This window comes from Parasteatoda tepidariorum, chromosome 3, assembly GCF_043381705.1.
Source record: "Parasteatoda tepidariorum isolate YZ-2023 chromosome 3, CAS_Ptep_4.0, whole genome shotgun sequence".
Lineage (NCBI taxonomy): Eukaryota > Metazoa > Arthropoda > Arachnida > Araneae > Theridiidae > Parasteatoda > Parasteatoda tepidariorum.
Genome location: NC_092206.1, coordinates 48419072 through 48436906, shown reverse-complemented (window position 1 = coordinate 48436906; position 17835 = coordinate 48419072). Strand labels below are relative to the sequence as shown.

Genomic DNA, 17835 nt, shown 5'->3' with positions numbered 1-17835 from the left:
AAAGTTTAAGGAAAAGAAATTAAACAATTCATAATAAAATTTATAAAGACCCTTTAATTTTGAATTCAATACATGAATATTTATTTTAAAAAATGCAGAAAGGACGCATTAGCAACATGTTTCTTATATGAATCTAAAAGAAAATTTATATAAAATACAAGCTGTTCCATAATTGCGACCCTTAATAAATATCTTTAAAATCCATTTCAAACATAAATAAAAAAAATTTAAGCCTTGGGGGCTAAAAAGTTATTAATTAAGCTTAGGAGAAGCAAAAAAGAGTTAAAATCAGTAGTTTAAATACTTGGGAATGTGGGATAAAAAATATCTAAACCTGTTTTATTAATAGACAAAACCTGAAAGTGTTTCTAATTACCTATTTTTAATTTCTATTTGCAGATACGTCTATCAATTAATACATCTATATTTCAATTCCTATCTGTTTCTGCATTAGATTAGATTTTAATATTTTCCTGCATTTAAATATAAATTTAAGACTAATTTTTTTGTATTTGTTTTGGTTTATTTTTCTCAAGAATTCCAAACTTTTAATTTATTTAGAGTGCTTTTTTACGGATAATGCATGAAAGTGTCAAGAATATAATAATAAATCATTTTATGCTAAATTTTGATTATCTACACAGCACAAAATTTTCGCACAAATTATATAGCAAATAAAAGAGCATTTTACCTTCAATTAGAATAATTTGAGTCTTACTGTCCATTCCAAAATCATTTGATGCTGAACATGTGTAATTTCCATTGTCAGAAGCTGCAATTTCTCCAACTGAGAAATGAGAGCTACTTTTGCTGTTAGAAATCTTGTATTTATGGTGAGATTCTACTTCAATACCATTGTGATACCACCTAAAATTTATAGGTAAGCTTCCTCTTTTAACACTACAAAAAAACTCTGTAATATCACCTATAGCCAAATTTGGAGGTGTTAATAAAGGATTCAGTAATGGAGGCTCATTTAAAGTGAAACCTAGAATTTAAAATTTTTTTTTAGCAAAGATCATTAAGAATAGTTCGATAAAGTTTGAGTCATAATTTAACATAAAATTAAGAAGCAACAATTAATTGAAATTGTAAAAAGTTTTGAAACGATATAGCAGTGTGACAGACGAAATAAAAATCACGAATGAATTTAATTTGATATAACTTAATTAAGTTCATGTCTGAAATCACTTGCCTTGAATATGAATAAGTTTATACATAATATATAAAGTACTTGTACAACGCAAAGCTAAGTATTTTGTGAAATTGCAAGTTTTTAACTATGTAAACTATGTTAAATTGTACGTAGAGAGTGAGAAGAGCCCTTATTAAACTCAAAAGTATGTCATTTTTAAGTTTTGTTATTGTTTAAAATGTTTTGGTGCAGTGAATTTTTAATTAAGAAATACACAATTTTATTGCTTTATGCTTATTTTTAGAATTAATAAAATGTTTTTTATCAAAAATATTTTTTAATTCACTGCATTGCAAACCTTTCTAAAAACATTGTAATTAATTGGACATTTTTTACATGTTATGTAAAATAATTTTGAAATATCAAGTTTTTATAGTAATTCAAATAATGTATCATTTCACCTGTATACTAGATTAAAAAATCTGTGACTTCAACTAATGGTCATAAATAAATTTTTATTAATAATAAATAAATTTCGACGTTGCGGTCATAAATAAATTTTATAATTATTAAATGCAATTTCAAAATAAAAAAAACTTATTTTTATCAAAATCATTGGTAGGTTAGACTGGTTACCTATTTAGCGATTGTATTAGGAAATAAAAAATGGACACTTTTGCAAAATAACACATGCTTGCTTTTTTTTTAAAACAAAAACTAATCCTTAATAGATTTTTAAAATTATTTGACTGTATAGATTAACTAAATTACCATTCTAGGTTTTGTAACATGCATACATTTTCAACCATTCTCGATATTAAAATAAAAGTATTTTCTTTTCGTTAAGTTGAATAATGTAGACCACTTAGAAAAAATACAATCTCAAATTACTCAGCATACTTAATAAGTTTCAATCAGTTTCACATTTATACATAATTTCATTATGAATGATAGACAAAAAAATATATAATCATGTAAACACTACACGGTCATTGTTAATTTCTAAATACATTATTTCTAATATTATATGTTACTTACTTATAATAATTACGCGTGTCATTACTGCACAAAGGAGCCAAAAATTGGTTGCGGAAAAAGTCTTAAAAAACATTATGTACGTTAAATTTAGAATAAATTTTGCATTATATCCCAAAGCTCTTCTAAGTAGTGAACAACAGTAAAACTAATATATAAAAGCTGATATTGAGTACGCTACAATTATTGTCATAACACGGTATAGCAGCGCCACTCAACGTATTATTTTAAAACTATTGTTAAAACATGTCTGATTTAGTTACACTAAAGAATTTTACTCATTAGTTTTATGCAAGCAAACAAAAAGTGAAACATTGAAAATTTAGTATCAAATAATGTATAATAAAAGCAAACAGCGACAGATATCAATAGTATTTAAATGAATTTGCTAACATTAATAAATTTTATTTGCTAAAATATATCAATTATATAATTAAAAAATTGTGCATGGTATACATAATAATCAATTAAATAATAAGACCTTTTAAAAGGAAAGATATAAGCATATATGTTTTCAAAAGTGAAAATAATTTTAAATTAAAATAAATTCAAAAATTTAACTAGCAAATCGTGTATATATATTTTTAATAAATAAATATTAATTCGCATAATCAAATAAATATCTAAGTTCATATAACCATCTTTCTTAAAAAACATTTTAAATTAACAAGAAAAATTCTTTAAAATACTTAGTATTCTATTTTTCGCCTCAATTCAATATTTAAAATTTATATTTAGTTTATTACAGAACTTAAAATATCATTTGTTATAATAATGATCATTTACTTAATTTTCTAAGAAACTTTCTTCCTATTTTCACACTATTACTATTTCATAAAACATTATATTTTCTGTATTTGAATAAAGTATTTATGACTACGGTAAAATTTTATGCTTTATAATGCAAAATATTATTTGGTTATTTTATTTCAATTTTTGTAGATTTTTATCCTAACTTTAATTCAAATTCTTGATATACACAAAAGTTTTAAAAACATTTACCTATAAAAGTATTTTTTTAAACGTATGTTATGAGACAAAACAATTACCTCCATTCAAATTCAATACTAAAATATAATTTTTGTAAAAAAAATATATAAGAAACATGGAAAAATAGTGAATGTTGTTAAAATTTTAGAAATTTTACCCATAATTTTAGAGTATTATTCAAATATTAATTAAACAATCTGAATAATACACTGTCAATAAAAAGTTTACATTGAATTAAAATCACTTACTGTTAAATTAATTCATCACAATCTAGGTTAAGAATTGATACTTCAAAAGTTGTTATTTCCTTCAGATATTAACTAAAATAAATTTAAAAAAACTGTTCAATCAAAATTATTTTATCCTAAAATCAAAATATTCAAAAAATGTAAGGAGTAATTACTTACTTAAATTAGGAGTGCTTCATTTTAAGTAGTGTAAGAAATAAATTCATTATCATTTTGCAAATCAAGCTAAAACAAAGTTCTTCATTCCTTGAAAATTTTAACATTATGGATGTGACATTTAAGTCAACTCTACTTCTAAAATATTTGAAGTAGCATCAATAGCACTTGATAAAAACAATAAAACTTTTTCATAGGGATTAAGAATTTTCATAATTCTCATTCAGGTAAAATGAATAATGATACATGTTTCTTACAACATGTTTGAAGAAACAGGATACATGTTTCTTTAAAGGTTTCTTACAAAGGCCATCTGATTGCTTAACTCACTAAGGATTGTTTTGAAATCATACAACTTTATTTTTCGACCTAAAATAGACTGTTAGCTCCAAAACATTAGTCAATTTAATTTATGGTATTTAATTTCATGGAACTAACTTTTCTTCCAATTACTCATGTCTAATTTGTCTGATTTTATGTCTGATTTTAACCAATTCAACGATGTTGCCATGTACCCTTACCGTAAATAATTTTCTTTCAATTATTAAAATTTCATGAATAAAGATACCTCTATATTTTTTTTTTAAAATTTAAGCATATATTCAAGTCATAATATTTTTTTACAATTTTAAATACTCATTTTTGATTTGATACAGTTCTTCATACAGTGGGATAAAAATAACTATTTATTTATGATGGATTAAAAACATCATATTTTAGTTAATACTTTAAAGTGAAACGGTTACTAAAATAGTTTGAAGTGAAATGGTGCGTTTATACTATCGTAAAACTTATAAGGTATTTCTAAACGAATACTTATAACAAAAAATACAACATTTTTATTTTGAACAATAATATAAATTTTTAACGCAATAAGAGCAAAGAATAGTTTTAAAGTTCAAATAATAAAATTAATGATATACGAAATGTGTTCGATTATGGAAGTGCAATGTCACGTGATTACTTTGCTCAAATAGAAGTCTTCAACAACATGAGAGACTCAACCAGACAAGGCTATTTTAACATTGTAGAGAGATGTAACAAAATGGAAGTATTTTTACACTTTCATAATATAAGTAAAGGGAGTAATCTAATAAACTTTTATACACTTCTTATTTAATAATGTTTATAAAAATTAAGGAACAAAAATGAATCACTCTTCAGTACTACATCCTTTTCCACATTAATGGCATCTAGATTTTAAATATAATGATCTAAATGTCAATATAAAAGCTACAAGACGAATCTACATTTTTAAGTTTTAAGAGTTTTATCAATGTATTTTAATGCATAAAATAGTTCTTTTTTAAAATGTAAATAACTGAACAATAAGTATAATACCTTCAATTACAACAGTTTCTGTTTTTTTATCTTGACCAAATGAATTCTCGACCAAACATGTGAAATTACCAATATCACTTGCTTGAATTTCTCCAACGTAAATAAGAGAACTGCTTCCTGTATTGGATATTTTGTACTTAGAATGAGAAAAAATTTCTTCTCCATTGTGAAACCATTTAAATGAAACAGGTAAAGATCCCTTTTTAATCGTACAAGATAGCTCTGTTATATCACCAATAGCTAAGTTTACCGGCACAAACATGGGGCGTAAGACTGGCTCACTCTCAGCAGTTTTGCCTTTAAAAAAATAAAGAATAAAATGTATCTTTTTAACTCTGAAGAAATATTAGTTATTAATTTTATTGTATGCTCTACTTTTAGTAGCATCTAGTTTTTAAATAAATAGAAGTTTCTACATTAATTTTTAATTTCTAAAACAACCTAATAAATGAATTTAAAAACTTACCTTCTAAAAATAGAGTACATATCAAAAATGAAGAAAATAAAATAGATATCGCCATTTTTCATATAAATTTGTAAATATTGCTGCCCGCTTCACGAGTTGTTCTCTAAAAATGATTTTTGTTAATTTACAGATAAATTTCAAAATTATGTTCAAATGAATACAGATATTCTACGTTAAATAACCTAAAATTATAAATGCAACGTGATTATATCTAAAAGGATATCTAAAAGGATAATAACCATAACACACGTAAATACACCAATGGTATTGCAGCGCCACATATCGTCAAAATATAATGTCAAATATTACAAATATGGATAACAGTTATTTATACCGTTATTTTGACAAACTATAATATCAGAAATTTATCAAAAATAAAAGAAATAATCATATACTTGCATAAATATATAGAAACAAGTTTATTTTAGTAATCTGATTTTGATAAAATTCAAAATTAGTTTATAGTATGATAAAGATGTAACATGGGTAAATTTTTTTAATGCATTCATTCTAAATAATCTAATAATTTACATTAATATATAACAAATGCTTTTAGCATTTGAAATTCTAAAACAATGCAACTACTGACTTTTTTTTTAATTTCTAAATCTAAAGTTTTTTATATCTTTGAATCACAGAAAAGATGTATTTCTTGCAATTATAATTTTAGAAAATTCACTAATGGTTTTGCAGGAAAGAGTTTTATTTGCAGTGTATCATATAGGGTGTAGAATTTAAAATAAGCCTTTGTAAAAAATCTGCAAAAATAATGTAAAATATTAAAAGTATCAATCAATGACATATTTAAGGATTAAAGAAAATGATTACATATTGATCAGCAGCAATCACATAAAAAAATATATATTTTGAAAAATTATTTATTTGGAGAATTCCAAATGATTAAATATTAGTAATGCAGAAAACAATTATTTATGTATCTATAGAGGCATATATTGTTAGTATATATTATAATATCTTCATGCAATATCGTTTTTATTATTGATTTATGATAATATTGAAATATTTAATATTTAAAGATGGAGTGAATTATTCACTCATTTAAATTATAAAGTATTTTTAGCATCAGTACTTTAAATACAATACATAATATCGAACTAATATTTAAAGTTGCTATAACTTGAAGATTTATTCATATTCATGAGAGATTTAAAAAAAGAAAATAGAAGTTTAGAGACTTTAGCTGAAAAATGTATTCGATATTTGAAAAAACAAATGAAACGAAAACAAATAAATGATTAAAAATTAACTTAAATAACAATATTGAGCATATTTTTTCATTATTATTTGTTACAGCAATTAAAGAAAAAACTCAACTATTTAATAACGTATTACCTTCAATCATTACAGCTTCATTTTTTTGGTCTTCACCAAATAAATTACTTGCTTTGCAAGTATAATTTCCAATATCTACAGCTTTTATCTCTTCAATCAGAAATTGAGATCCAATTTTAGAACTTGATATTTTATAATTTTGATTTTCTGATACTTTATTGTAGTTATGAAACCATTCAAATTTAATTGGTAAACTTCCCCTTTTGATTGTACATGAGAGCTCAGCCATGTCACCTAACGCTAAATTTGGTGGAATAACCATCGGATTTAAAAATGGAGCTTCTTCCTTTGCTGACACTGGAAAAAAAACATTTATTTAAGTATATATCTCAAAAAGAAAATAAAACTTAATAAAACTGAAATTTTATGATACAGATTGGAAGGAAATTTCTATTTAATAAACTGTCAGATCATTTAATAGTTATACTTGACAATAATTTTGCATTAAGCATGCATGTAAAAATATTAATTTATGAATGTTTTTGAATATTTGTGAAGTTTTGTAATATTTCGACGTTAATCTTGGTTGCATATAGAAATATTCTTGAATAATGAAATTTTAGAAAACGTCTATTGTTCTTTTCTTAACGTGAAAATATATCTAAAGTGACAAAGATAAATTTTCTTTAAATCTCTGATCAGTTCATAAAATATAAAATTCAAACAAATGTTATATTATAACTTTATATAAATTACTAAAATGCTTAACTTACCTTGGTTATGCAAAGCTTTAATCCATATTAGTACGATGACGAATACGCTTTTACTTTTCACGGGATGGAGAACGGGAAACATGCTTTTGAAACAAATTTAGTTTGTATTATTAGAGATAAACACACAATACACTGCTTCTTTTTTAAATAGTTGTAGTTTAAGCTGAAGTTGTTGTAGTAGTAGTAATAGTAGTGAACGAAATTAAGATAATAACAAGGAAGATCATGATACTAATCCATAACAAATAGTTTGCAGCACTACTGTTTGTGGATGCACGCTCTCCACATTTTCAATTGCAGCGCCACACATCGCTAAAATTTGGAATAAAAGTATGAATATTAAAAAAACAAAAAACAATTAGATCAAGAAATATAATTGCTACTTGTTTAATATCAAAAATAAATTTTTTTAAAAAGTATATTGTTTGTGTCAGGCTATTGTCGAAATAAATATCAGTTAAAGTTTACAAAAATTTGAGAAGTAGAGATGCTTAAAATACGCATTCCTGCTATTTAGAACTCTAACTCTTAAAAAATAATCAACTTAATTTTAAGCCATAATATTGCCATAATAATTCGTTGAATAATGTTTCGTAAAAACCTTAATAAGGTGTTAATTTGAACATTAGTTTTGCTTAAATCAACACATATTATCATGTTATCAAGTACTAGAAAAATTCATTCGTATGATCAAATGGTTCACCTGACATAGTACAATGGTTGCAGTAAATTCGAACTATAATTCAAAAAAGTTTCTAATTGTGTATGAATACTAAAAAAATAATTTTATTACTCTAATTTTAATATATAAATACTAACAATTCTTCAATTGACACTTCAAAAATAAATAATGTCACTAGAGTTCATACAGGTTTTTATACAAAATTCTCATTTTTTCATAATTTTTTTTTTACACATATTTGTATTAATACTTGTCATAAGAAAACAGTTACATAAATTTCAGTATGAAATTCTTTTATTCACTTTTAAAAAATAAATTGGAATACAATAACAATTGAATAATAACAATACCAATTGAAAAACAATTACATTTTCCTATTTACCTTTATTATTAAAAATTAAGTAATCAAAACTATAATACCTTCAATTACTACGCTTTGACTTTTGCTATCTTTTCCATAGATATTTAAAGCTTCACATGTATAATTTCCAATATCAGATGCTTCAATTTTTCCAATTCGAAGAAGTGAGCTGATATCAGTTTTTGATATTTTGTATTTTTGATGTAAAGATATAGGTTTATAATCATGGAGCCATGTAAAGCTGATTGGTAGGCTTCCTCTCTTTATAGTACAAGTCATTTCTGTCATATCTCCTATTGCTAAATTTGGTGGTATGAACATAGGATTAAGAACTGGTGGTTCTTCTTCACAAAGAGCTAAACAAAGAGTTTAATTTTATTCAATATAGAGGATGAAAATAATTGAAAACAAAATATATTGTAGTAATTATTTTCTTTAAATGTTTGTTACTATAGTATAAAAACTAGGTGAGTAAATTTCGAAGATATTTGATAGCACTATTGATGTTATCTCACAAATAATACATAATTTTGCAAAAAAAAAAAAAAAAAATTGTATCATCATTAGTTTGCAATAGCCTATAAAATATAGCTGTAAGTTTAAGATTTTATTTAAGAAAACAAGGAAAGTGGAAGAGAATGTGTGTGTTTTTTTTAAATAATTTTACTGCGAATTGTTTATGAATTTGTACGTTGCAATTAATTTGATATTCAAGATTTTTTGAATAAAATTTCAGGAAATTTTGCAATAAAAATAATATAAAGTGCTTAATGTAAATAATTTTTATTTATTGCAATGTACAAATATTGGAGGAAAAAGCAACTTTCATGATACGAATAAAAGTTTGATTTCTTCTTTTAAAATATTTTCTGGATTGTTAAGTTTGAGAGAGCACGAATTAATAAATTAATTCATTTTAAACCATCTCAGCTGTTAGTATTGTTTCTATTGGAAATGATTATTTAATGTCAATTTCATAATGCATATCTTAAACTAAAGTATAAAAATTTCCTTTGAAAAGAATTTTGCATTTTGATAAAAAAGCGTTAACAACTAATAGTCGTTCAAATACTCTTATCATAACCAATTTATGTAATTATTTATTAATTAAAAGGTTTTTAAAAAAGAGCATAATTTCTTAAAGTGAAACTGATTTGATTCCGTTAAATAAAATGTTAACACCATACTGTTGAAAAAACTGCTTATTTATAAAATTGCTAAGTATTTCATAAAAGTAAATAAATAAAATTTGTTAAAATTAAGTTGTGTTTTCATCTTTGTAATTGAATTACAGTCATTATTTTAATTTATGATAATATCAAATACTTTTTTGTAAACTAAGCACTATGTGTGCATCTCATTTTAAATTACTTACTTCAAAATTACAATAAAGAAAATATTTGACCTAGTAATTGACAAAATAATTGCTTTAATGATCTTCATTAAATTAATAAAATAACTTGAGCAAAACATTTGTTTCAGGTGTTGAGACATTTAATTTTAATGAATATATTTTATTAGTCAGTTAAGTATATTTTGGAAGAATTACAATAATAAAACATGGTTTGAACGACAAAGGTAAAATTAAAATAATTAAATTTATTATGACTATCAAATATTATGTAAAAATACTAATTTTGTTAAAAAGAGTACCTGATAAGCTGAAATTGTATATATTGATAAAAACCTTGAAAATACTACTCACCATGTTGAAAGAAGACGTCAATAAGCAGCGTCAGTAAAATGTAATAAATCCTAAAGCGTTTTTTCCACTTATCTATATGGATATTCGATATCATAATAAAACTTTAAAAAACAATTTATGCTAAATTGATTGACAACAATGTAATGTAATAGTTTTGAATTATATGATAAATTCAAGTAATAAAATTAATATGTGTATTTATTGCATGCTGGTAGGAATTAGGGTTAATAAAATATTAAACAAGTTGCGTAGTTTATCAGACTGCAGCGCCACACATCGATTAATATCGGAACGAAATTTCAAGAAAAGGAAATATGTAAATAAAATAAAGAAAGATAAAATTTGAAGGAAGTATTCCTTTAAAAATTACCTTTTTCAACACTTTTATTCAGTTTTCGATTTCAACTATATCTGGAATGTTCAAAATATGTCAATGCAACCACAAAATTACAACACTCGAATTTCCAGAAATTCAGAATATATATTCGTTTTAAGAAATAGTTTTTTAAAATAATAGTTCATTGAATATTTTCGAAAAAATATAATTCATACATGTCTGATGGTATTCTGTATGTATGACATTTACAAAATGTAGCATTTTTGGTGATACTTTGGAATAGTAAAATAATTATGCAACGGTTTAAGCGGTAATTATCCCTAATTACCCATTGAACAAATTACCAGATTACAATGGTAAAATTTTTTTCAAGTCATTGTTTCATAAGTTTTAAATGTTGTTTGAAAATATATACAAAAAATATAAAATCACTTTTTGGTGGATTTTTTTCTGGCTATCTTAAAACGGGTGATTGTAAGTAAACTAGAGCTATTTTTTTACATTTTAACAATAATTTAAGTATGGTAAACTTGAATATAATAACAAAGCACATATATTATTACTCAACGAATTTAAAACAATATTTTTCCTAATGGTGCTAAGAATTAATTATCCGGAGAAAACGTTTGTTAACATAGAGCAGCAAACATACAGAGTGGATATGTTAATTGATAATATCCTTTACGTTTTCTGGACACTTAGTATATTAAAAATATATCACAATATAATATCGTGACCTTGTTCAGCATTATAATTGTTGTTCGACTCATAAAATAAAACCTATTAAAAAATTACTCAAAATTGCATAATATCACTTATATTAATTTTTATAATGAATCACTAATTTTAACATTGCGGAAAGAAATAGCAAATCAAGTAAAATTACAAAACTTTTGTCTTTGTTAAAAAAAAATTTAAACAACGTGTTTCCAAAAGTACATAGCTAAGAAGGATAATCATTTGTTCGCAAAAAAATATGCAGAGTATGTACAATGTATAAATTTAATAAAACAAATGTACAGAATTTATATAAGTAACTATTTTAATGAAATTGTCATTTCCTTTACTTTTCGCTGACATTTACAAGTCCTTAAAACTACCAAAACCAAACCTAGTTTAAATAGATATAAAGTAAATCAGTATATTTTTACTTTGTGTACAACATTATGTAGTACAATATATATATAGTACAATATTGTGTAAAAAATGGCAAATCAAACAGAAATACAAAATATATACATTTTTCCAACTTTAAATAACATGTTTCTTGACTATTACCTTAACGAAACTTTTTTCCCTTCACGAATAGTATCCATGTAACAAAACAAATGTACAGGGTCAATATAAAGAATTATTTCAAGTAAGCTGAGTAATAAACAGTCTTTTAAACGACATATAGAACAGTCAGAAGAGTTATGTATGTAAAAGTCATATGTAACAATATTAAACTGTATATAACAATATTAAAATGTATATAACAATATTAAATTTCTAAAATATTATTGCTATACTTAAAAATTACTTTCAATCAAGCATGTAAACATTTAAAAATTAAACAAATCTCACTTAAATTTATTTAGAATTAAACTCCATTATCTGAAAACAAATAATATTGCAGAATATATAATTTCTTTTATATCAAATAAATTGTTAATCAATGCATATAAGAAGAATGAAAGCAATTTCATTGCAAGAACATGCAACAATAAAAAACACACAGTGCCAATATAATCAAAAGTATCTAATGAACATGTGTGATACAGAGAGCATTAATTGAATATTTTGTAGAGAATTATGTAGCAAAATGAAGTCTTACCTTCGATTACAACATTTTCTGTTTTTTGATCTTCACCAAATGAATTTTCTGCAACACATGTGAAATTACCAATATCAGTTGCTTGAATTTCTCCTATATAAATGTGAGAACTGCTCTCTATATTCGAAATCCTATATTTAGAATGGGATTGAATCTGTTTTCCATTATGAAACCATTTGAACTTGACAGGAAGGGATCCTTTTTTTATAGTGCATGATAGTTCAGTTATATCTCCTAAGGCTAAATTTGCTGGAACAATCATCGGACGTAAAACAGGCTCGCTGTTAGATATTTCACCTTCAAAAGTAAGTGTTCATAATAATCTACGTTTAATGTTAGAAAATTTGCAATTTTTTAAAATGTAACTATGGATCGTAAAAAAGAAATAAAAACAGTAAAAAAGCTTACCTCCAAGTGTGCATGAAACCAATAGGTAAAAGTTAAAGAACACCAATCTCGCCATTTTATTTAAAGGTTTCTGAAAAATCTCGAAAACTTTTTTAATGCTAATTTTTTAAATATTTGCATGTTAAGGCATAGCTAGAAAATATTAGTCATAATATCAAAATAATGCTTTTTAGGTAATAAATACACAGTTTAGCATATATCATCTATTTCACTTAACAAAACATTTTCAAATATAGCTATTGTAAATGGAATAAAAGAACATTTATGGTATTGTAGCGCCACATATCGTCTGAAGATAGAAACAAATCAGAAAAAACTTTCTGAAAATAATCAAAATTGTGATGTTTTTGCGAAAATAGTCGCCCAAAAATTTTTTTATTGTGCTATAATATTCGTAAATATATAATTTAAATATAAAAATATTAAGTCTTAATTGCAGCAAATGTTTAATCTAAATTTTATATACGTATTTGTTTGAAATATTTTAATTAAAACATAGCGAATAAATAGATACTAAGAAAAAAGTACACATTTTTGTACCAATTGTGATGAGTTTTATGACCACAAAATGAATTACTCGGAAGAATAAGGTAAAGTACAGTAAAAATACAGAATAAAGTAAAAATTCGCTTTAAATATTTCTATTAAGACATAGCGGTTAAAAAAAGAAAATAAATGTAACAATTGTTAGGAGTTTAAAAATCACAAAACAAATCACTAAGCAGAATAAGGTACAGTCAAAGAACGGAATAAAGTACGGTTTGAATTAAATATTTCTATTAACATATAGAGGTTAAATAAATACTGAAAAAAAACTTTTTTGTATCTATTACGATAGGTTTTAAGACCACATAACGAATTATTCGAAAGAATAAGGTAAAGAACAGCATAATTACGGAGTAAGGTAAAACACGGCAATAATACTTTTCTAAAATAATGAAAAGCGTAATGAATGCAAATTTATGGATTTGATTAAAACAATTTACGCTTTAATAAATAATGCAAAGTTGTTGCTTGTATTTTCAATTATATTTGATTGAGCAATGTAAACATTTTACCTGAATAATCTAAAATAACACATTACAAATATTGCTTTCTCCTTTAAATTTTTTTAGCATTTCTTTTTGCAGAAGATTTGAAAAATTATAGAAACGCTTATTTAGCTAAAGGAAATAAAAATATATGATTAATTTGTTTCATTAGTAGAAGTTGCTTACAAATTTTATAATACAAAAGCTTCATAATTACTATAATATAACAATATAGGATAAATGGTGACAATTAAAATTATTAAGTTTTCTTTTGGAATGACCATTAAATTTAGAAACTCAGAATAATTGCATAACTGATATCAGTATCTTATAATCATAATATGTTCATCATAAATTTTCATTATTTTAAAACAATGTATTTGAAACTGGATATAAACACGAAACTTCTTAAGAAAAACGCCCAAGTATCTCAGTACTTACGAGATATTTTGGCGAATATTCAGGATCTCTATATCCCCATTTAATATATTGCACTTTATTACCACACTTTAAATTTTAAAAAAATTTAATAGTGTGAAATAATCAGAAATAAAATTCCTCTTTAATATAATTACAAATAATTATTATTGTGGGAAGTGAAAAGAAAAACAACACTTTCAAATAAACAAAAATAGAAAAGCTACTGCAATTTCTTTGAAAATTATGATTGGTATATGAATATGAATGATATAAATTACCTTCGATTGTGACTGCTCCTGTTTTTCTGTCTTCCCCATACGTGTTACTTGCTGTGCAAGTATAATTACCAATATCGGTTGCTTTAATCTCTTCGATCAGAAATTGTGAACTTATTTTTGAACTGGATATTTTATAATTTTGATTTTCAATTATTTTATTATGATTGTGAAACCATTCAAATTTTAATGGTAAACTTCCTTTTTTGACTATGCAGGAAAGTTCCGTCATGTCCCCGAGAGCTAAATTTGGAGGAATAAACATTGCATTCAAAACTGGTAATTCTTCTTTGGTAGAACCTATAAAAAACATTTTTAAAGATCATATTTTAACATTTAATCTTTTTCTGCTTATTATACATTATAAAATATTGTGTTCATTTTCAAGAATAATAACTTTTTAAATTTATTACCATGTTGCATAATTGATCTTGCAGTTTAAAACTTAAATAAATAATCAAATGTGACATAAAATATTTCCACCTGTCTTTTAATTTTTGATGTTAATTAATTTCTATTTATTATCATACAACAAATATTTTATTTTCATTACATAGAAAATTATCGAAATACTAATAACGATTAAAATCTAGTTGCATTTAGTTGCAGTTTTCTTAAAAAATAATGAAAATTATTTCATAATATTAATTATAAAGTAATTTTAATATATTAATTCGAATTGTAAAGTAAACATTTAAGAATAGGATGTATAAAATGTGTAAACAACTTACCTGCGTTACATGAAGCTACCACCCATAATAGCACAATGAAGTGACTGGCAATCGGTCTATGTTGAGCGTCAAGCAAAAATAAATTCATAAAAAGTTTTTTATTTTGAAAAATATAAAAAAATTGCTTTAAAATTGAATCGTACATGATTGGTTAATAAAAACAAAAATGAATATATGAATCAAAAATGGGAAAATGTTTACAGACCAAAATACTGCATTGCCACTTAAAAGAATATAATAATATGAAACTAAGCGTTTCCTTTACGAAAGGAGTTGCAGCGCCACATATCGCTTAAATCAGAAACAAAAAATTATTTATTTTATTACTACTTTTAAAAAGTATATTTTATTTCATTTATCTGCTCAAAAACATTTAGTGAGTTACATAAATTATTACATAATTATTTCGTAATGCTGAAAACAATAAGATTATTTTTGCAATTTTTCAAGTAGTAAATTAAATAAAAATAATGATTATGAAATAAAACGTGCTTAGTAGCTGTATCATAATTTCACGGATGAAAAGCATTTTTTTGGTCTTTTTCTTTCTTTTTGTCGGGTTATGTTTTACTTGTGTGGTAAAAAAAATTCTGAAAACCAAAATAAGTAGTTTCCTCTCAATAATAAAAATAGTATTACTTGTAAATATAAAATTAATAAATATAAAACATAAATATCGAATTAATTTGAGAAATGCAATTAATAAGTGTTACAAACACATCCCAGTAGAATCCACTGTAAATAAAATTAAAACAGGCGCTACGTAGTTTATCAGACTGACGAGCCACGTATCGATTAATATCGTAAAAAAGAAGAAAAAAGTATAAATAAAATACAGAAAAATCTGTGGAAAAATTCTGTGCAAAATTATCTTTTTATTTCATTTGATAGTAATTAATTTTCGATTGCAATCATAACCAATAGTATAAAATATATCATAACAATGAATTTTATCATTTCCGGAAATTGAGTATATATGATAAAGATAGACTTTTACTTTAAGGAAATAATTTTATTCATTACGGTCATCTAAAATTGTAAATATTTTAAATGTTACAAGAAAAAAGTAAAATCATTCTTTTTTGTGGGTATCTTCTGGCCATTTTAAACAGAAAAATATAGACAAACCAGCACTAATCTAATATGAAAAACTTCAAAGATTATGAATTTCAAACAAATTATAAAATACATATATTCTTACTTAAATTAAAAATATTATGTTCTCTATCGATGTCTCCAGCAAAAAAATTTAAATGTATTATAGTTACTCTGCAGATTGGATATGATGAATGTTTATATTCTTTATTTTTCTGTACATTTAGTAAATTAAAAATAGATCACAATATAATATCGTATCCTTGCTAAAGTAATATTATTGCTGACCGACTCATCAATTATTTGCTTGCGAGAATATAACCTACTAAAAACAATCGAATTTGCATAATATCACAAACATTAATTTCTCAAAATAAAAATTTATTTAATAAAATATTAATATTCATTAAATTATAGCTATGCAGAAAGAAATAATGAATGAAACAAAACAACAAATTAACACATTTTTAAGAAAAATTCAAATAGCATGTTTCTTAAAATCTGGGAAGGTAAACTTTTTTCCTGTAAGTATATGATGTATGTAACGAAACAAATGTACAGGGTTGATATAATAATCTATTTTAATCCGTTTCAGGGGCGATATAGACAATCATCATCTTAGACAACAAAAATTTCACAAAAATTGAAAATTTTTTGATTTTTTAACCGATGCAATTCTTAATCAACCATTTTTAAATTTGAAAAATGTAAAGATAAGCAAATGTCTTTATCATGGATATGCATACCATAACCACAATTCTCTTGGCTTTCCTAGACTAAATTTTTAATTAAACTTTTTTGCCCATAAAGGGTTAAAAAAAAGGATCATTTCCTTTATTTTCGAAAGGAAAACTACCAAAACCAAACAAAATAGATGTAAAATGAGATATCACGTAATTTTCAACATTGAGTAAAGAAAAATACAATTCAAATAAAAATATATACTTTTTTCTCTTAATTCAAAAAAATATGTTTTTGTTTGCATAGTAATGGTATTAAAACTGTTTTCTCTGCAAGAATATGTTTCATGTAACAAAGCAAATATACATAGTTGATGTAAAGAATTATTTCAAAGGAGTGATCATTTCCCCTTACATTTCTGGATATCGTGTAAAGAAAGTTACCAAATCTAATCAAAGATAATTTAAATTCATATGAAATAAAATACAATTTTATTTACGCTTTTGAAATTGGGTACAAAATTGCAAATAAAATAAAAATATGAAGCATATACTTTTTTTTCAATTCAAATAACATGTTTTTGGCATATTATTAGAAATTAAACTATTTTTCTTGCAAGACTATGATCCATGTAACAAAGTAAATGTAGATATAATGAACTATTGATAATGAAATGTAGATAGAAAGACGTTACAATATTAGATTTTCTTGTTTATGTATTATTTGTTGTCGAAGCTATAAATCATTTCTATGTAAGAATTCAACCACCTAAAACCAACCAAACATCCCCTAAATTAATTTAAAACGTCGACATTTCGCCTTTTATATATCACATTTCTTGTTATGTTCTATAATT

At 24.1% G+C, this 17835-nt stretch overlaps 1 protein-coding gene across 12 annotated transcripts in view; it reads right to left on the bottom strand.

The window, feature by feature from the left end:
* LOC107452311 (cell adhesion molecule Dscam1) overlaps positions 1-17835 on the bottom strand; it is a 113306-nt gene that overhangs the window by 75126 nt on the left and 20345 nt on the right. The window contains exons 1-2 of one of the 12 annotated variants that reach the window (XM_071178565.1): positions 15204-15350; positions 14476-14772 (exon numbers count right to left, since the gene is read on the bottom strand). The exons of 6 other annotated variants lie outside the window; for them this stretch is intronic. In XM_071178565.1, the coding sequence (XP_071034666.1) occupies positions 14476-14772; positions 15204-15348 (442 nt within the window). In that variant the 5' untranslated portion in view covers positions 15349-15350. Of the gene's footprint in view, positions 1-691; positions 989-2173; positions 2367-4905; positions 5203-5371; positions 5643-6724; positions 7022-7437; positions 7707-8539; positions 8837-10185; positions 10461-12338; positions 12636-12746; positions 13013-14475; positions 14773-15203; positions 15351-17835 lie in introns of those variants that run through there. 5 more of the 12 variants (XM_071178580.1, XM_071178569.1, XM_071178571.1 and 2 more) reach the window with 5 other exon arrangements.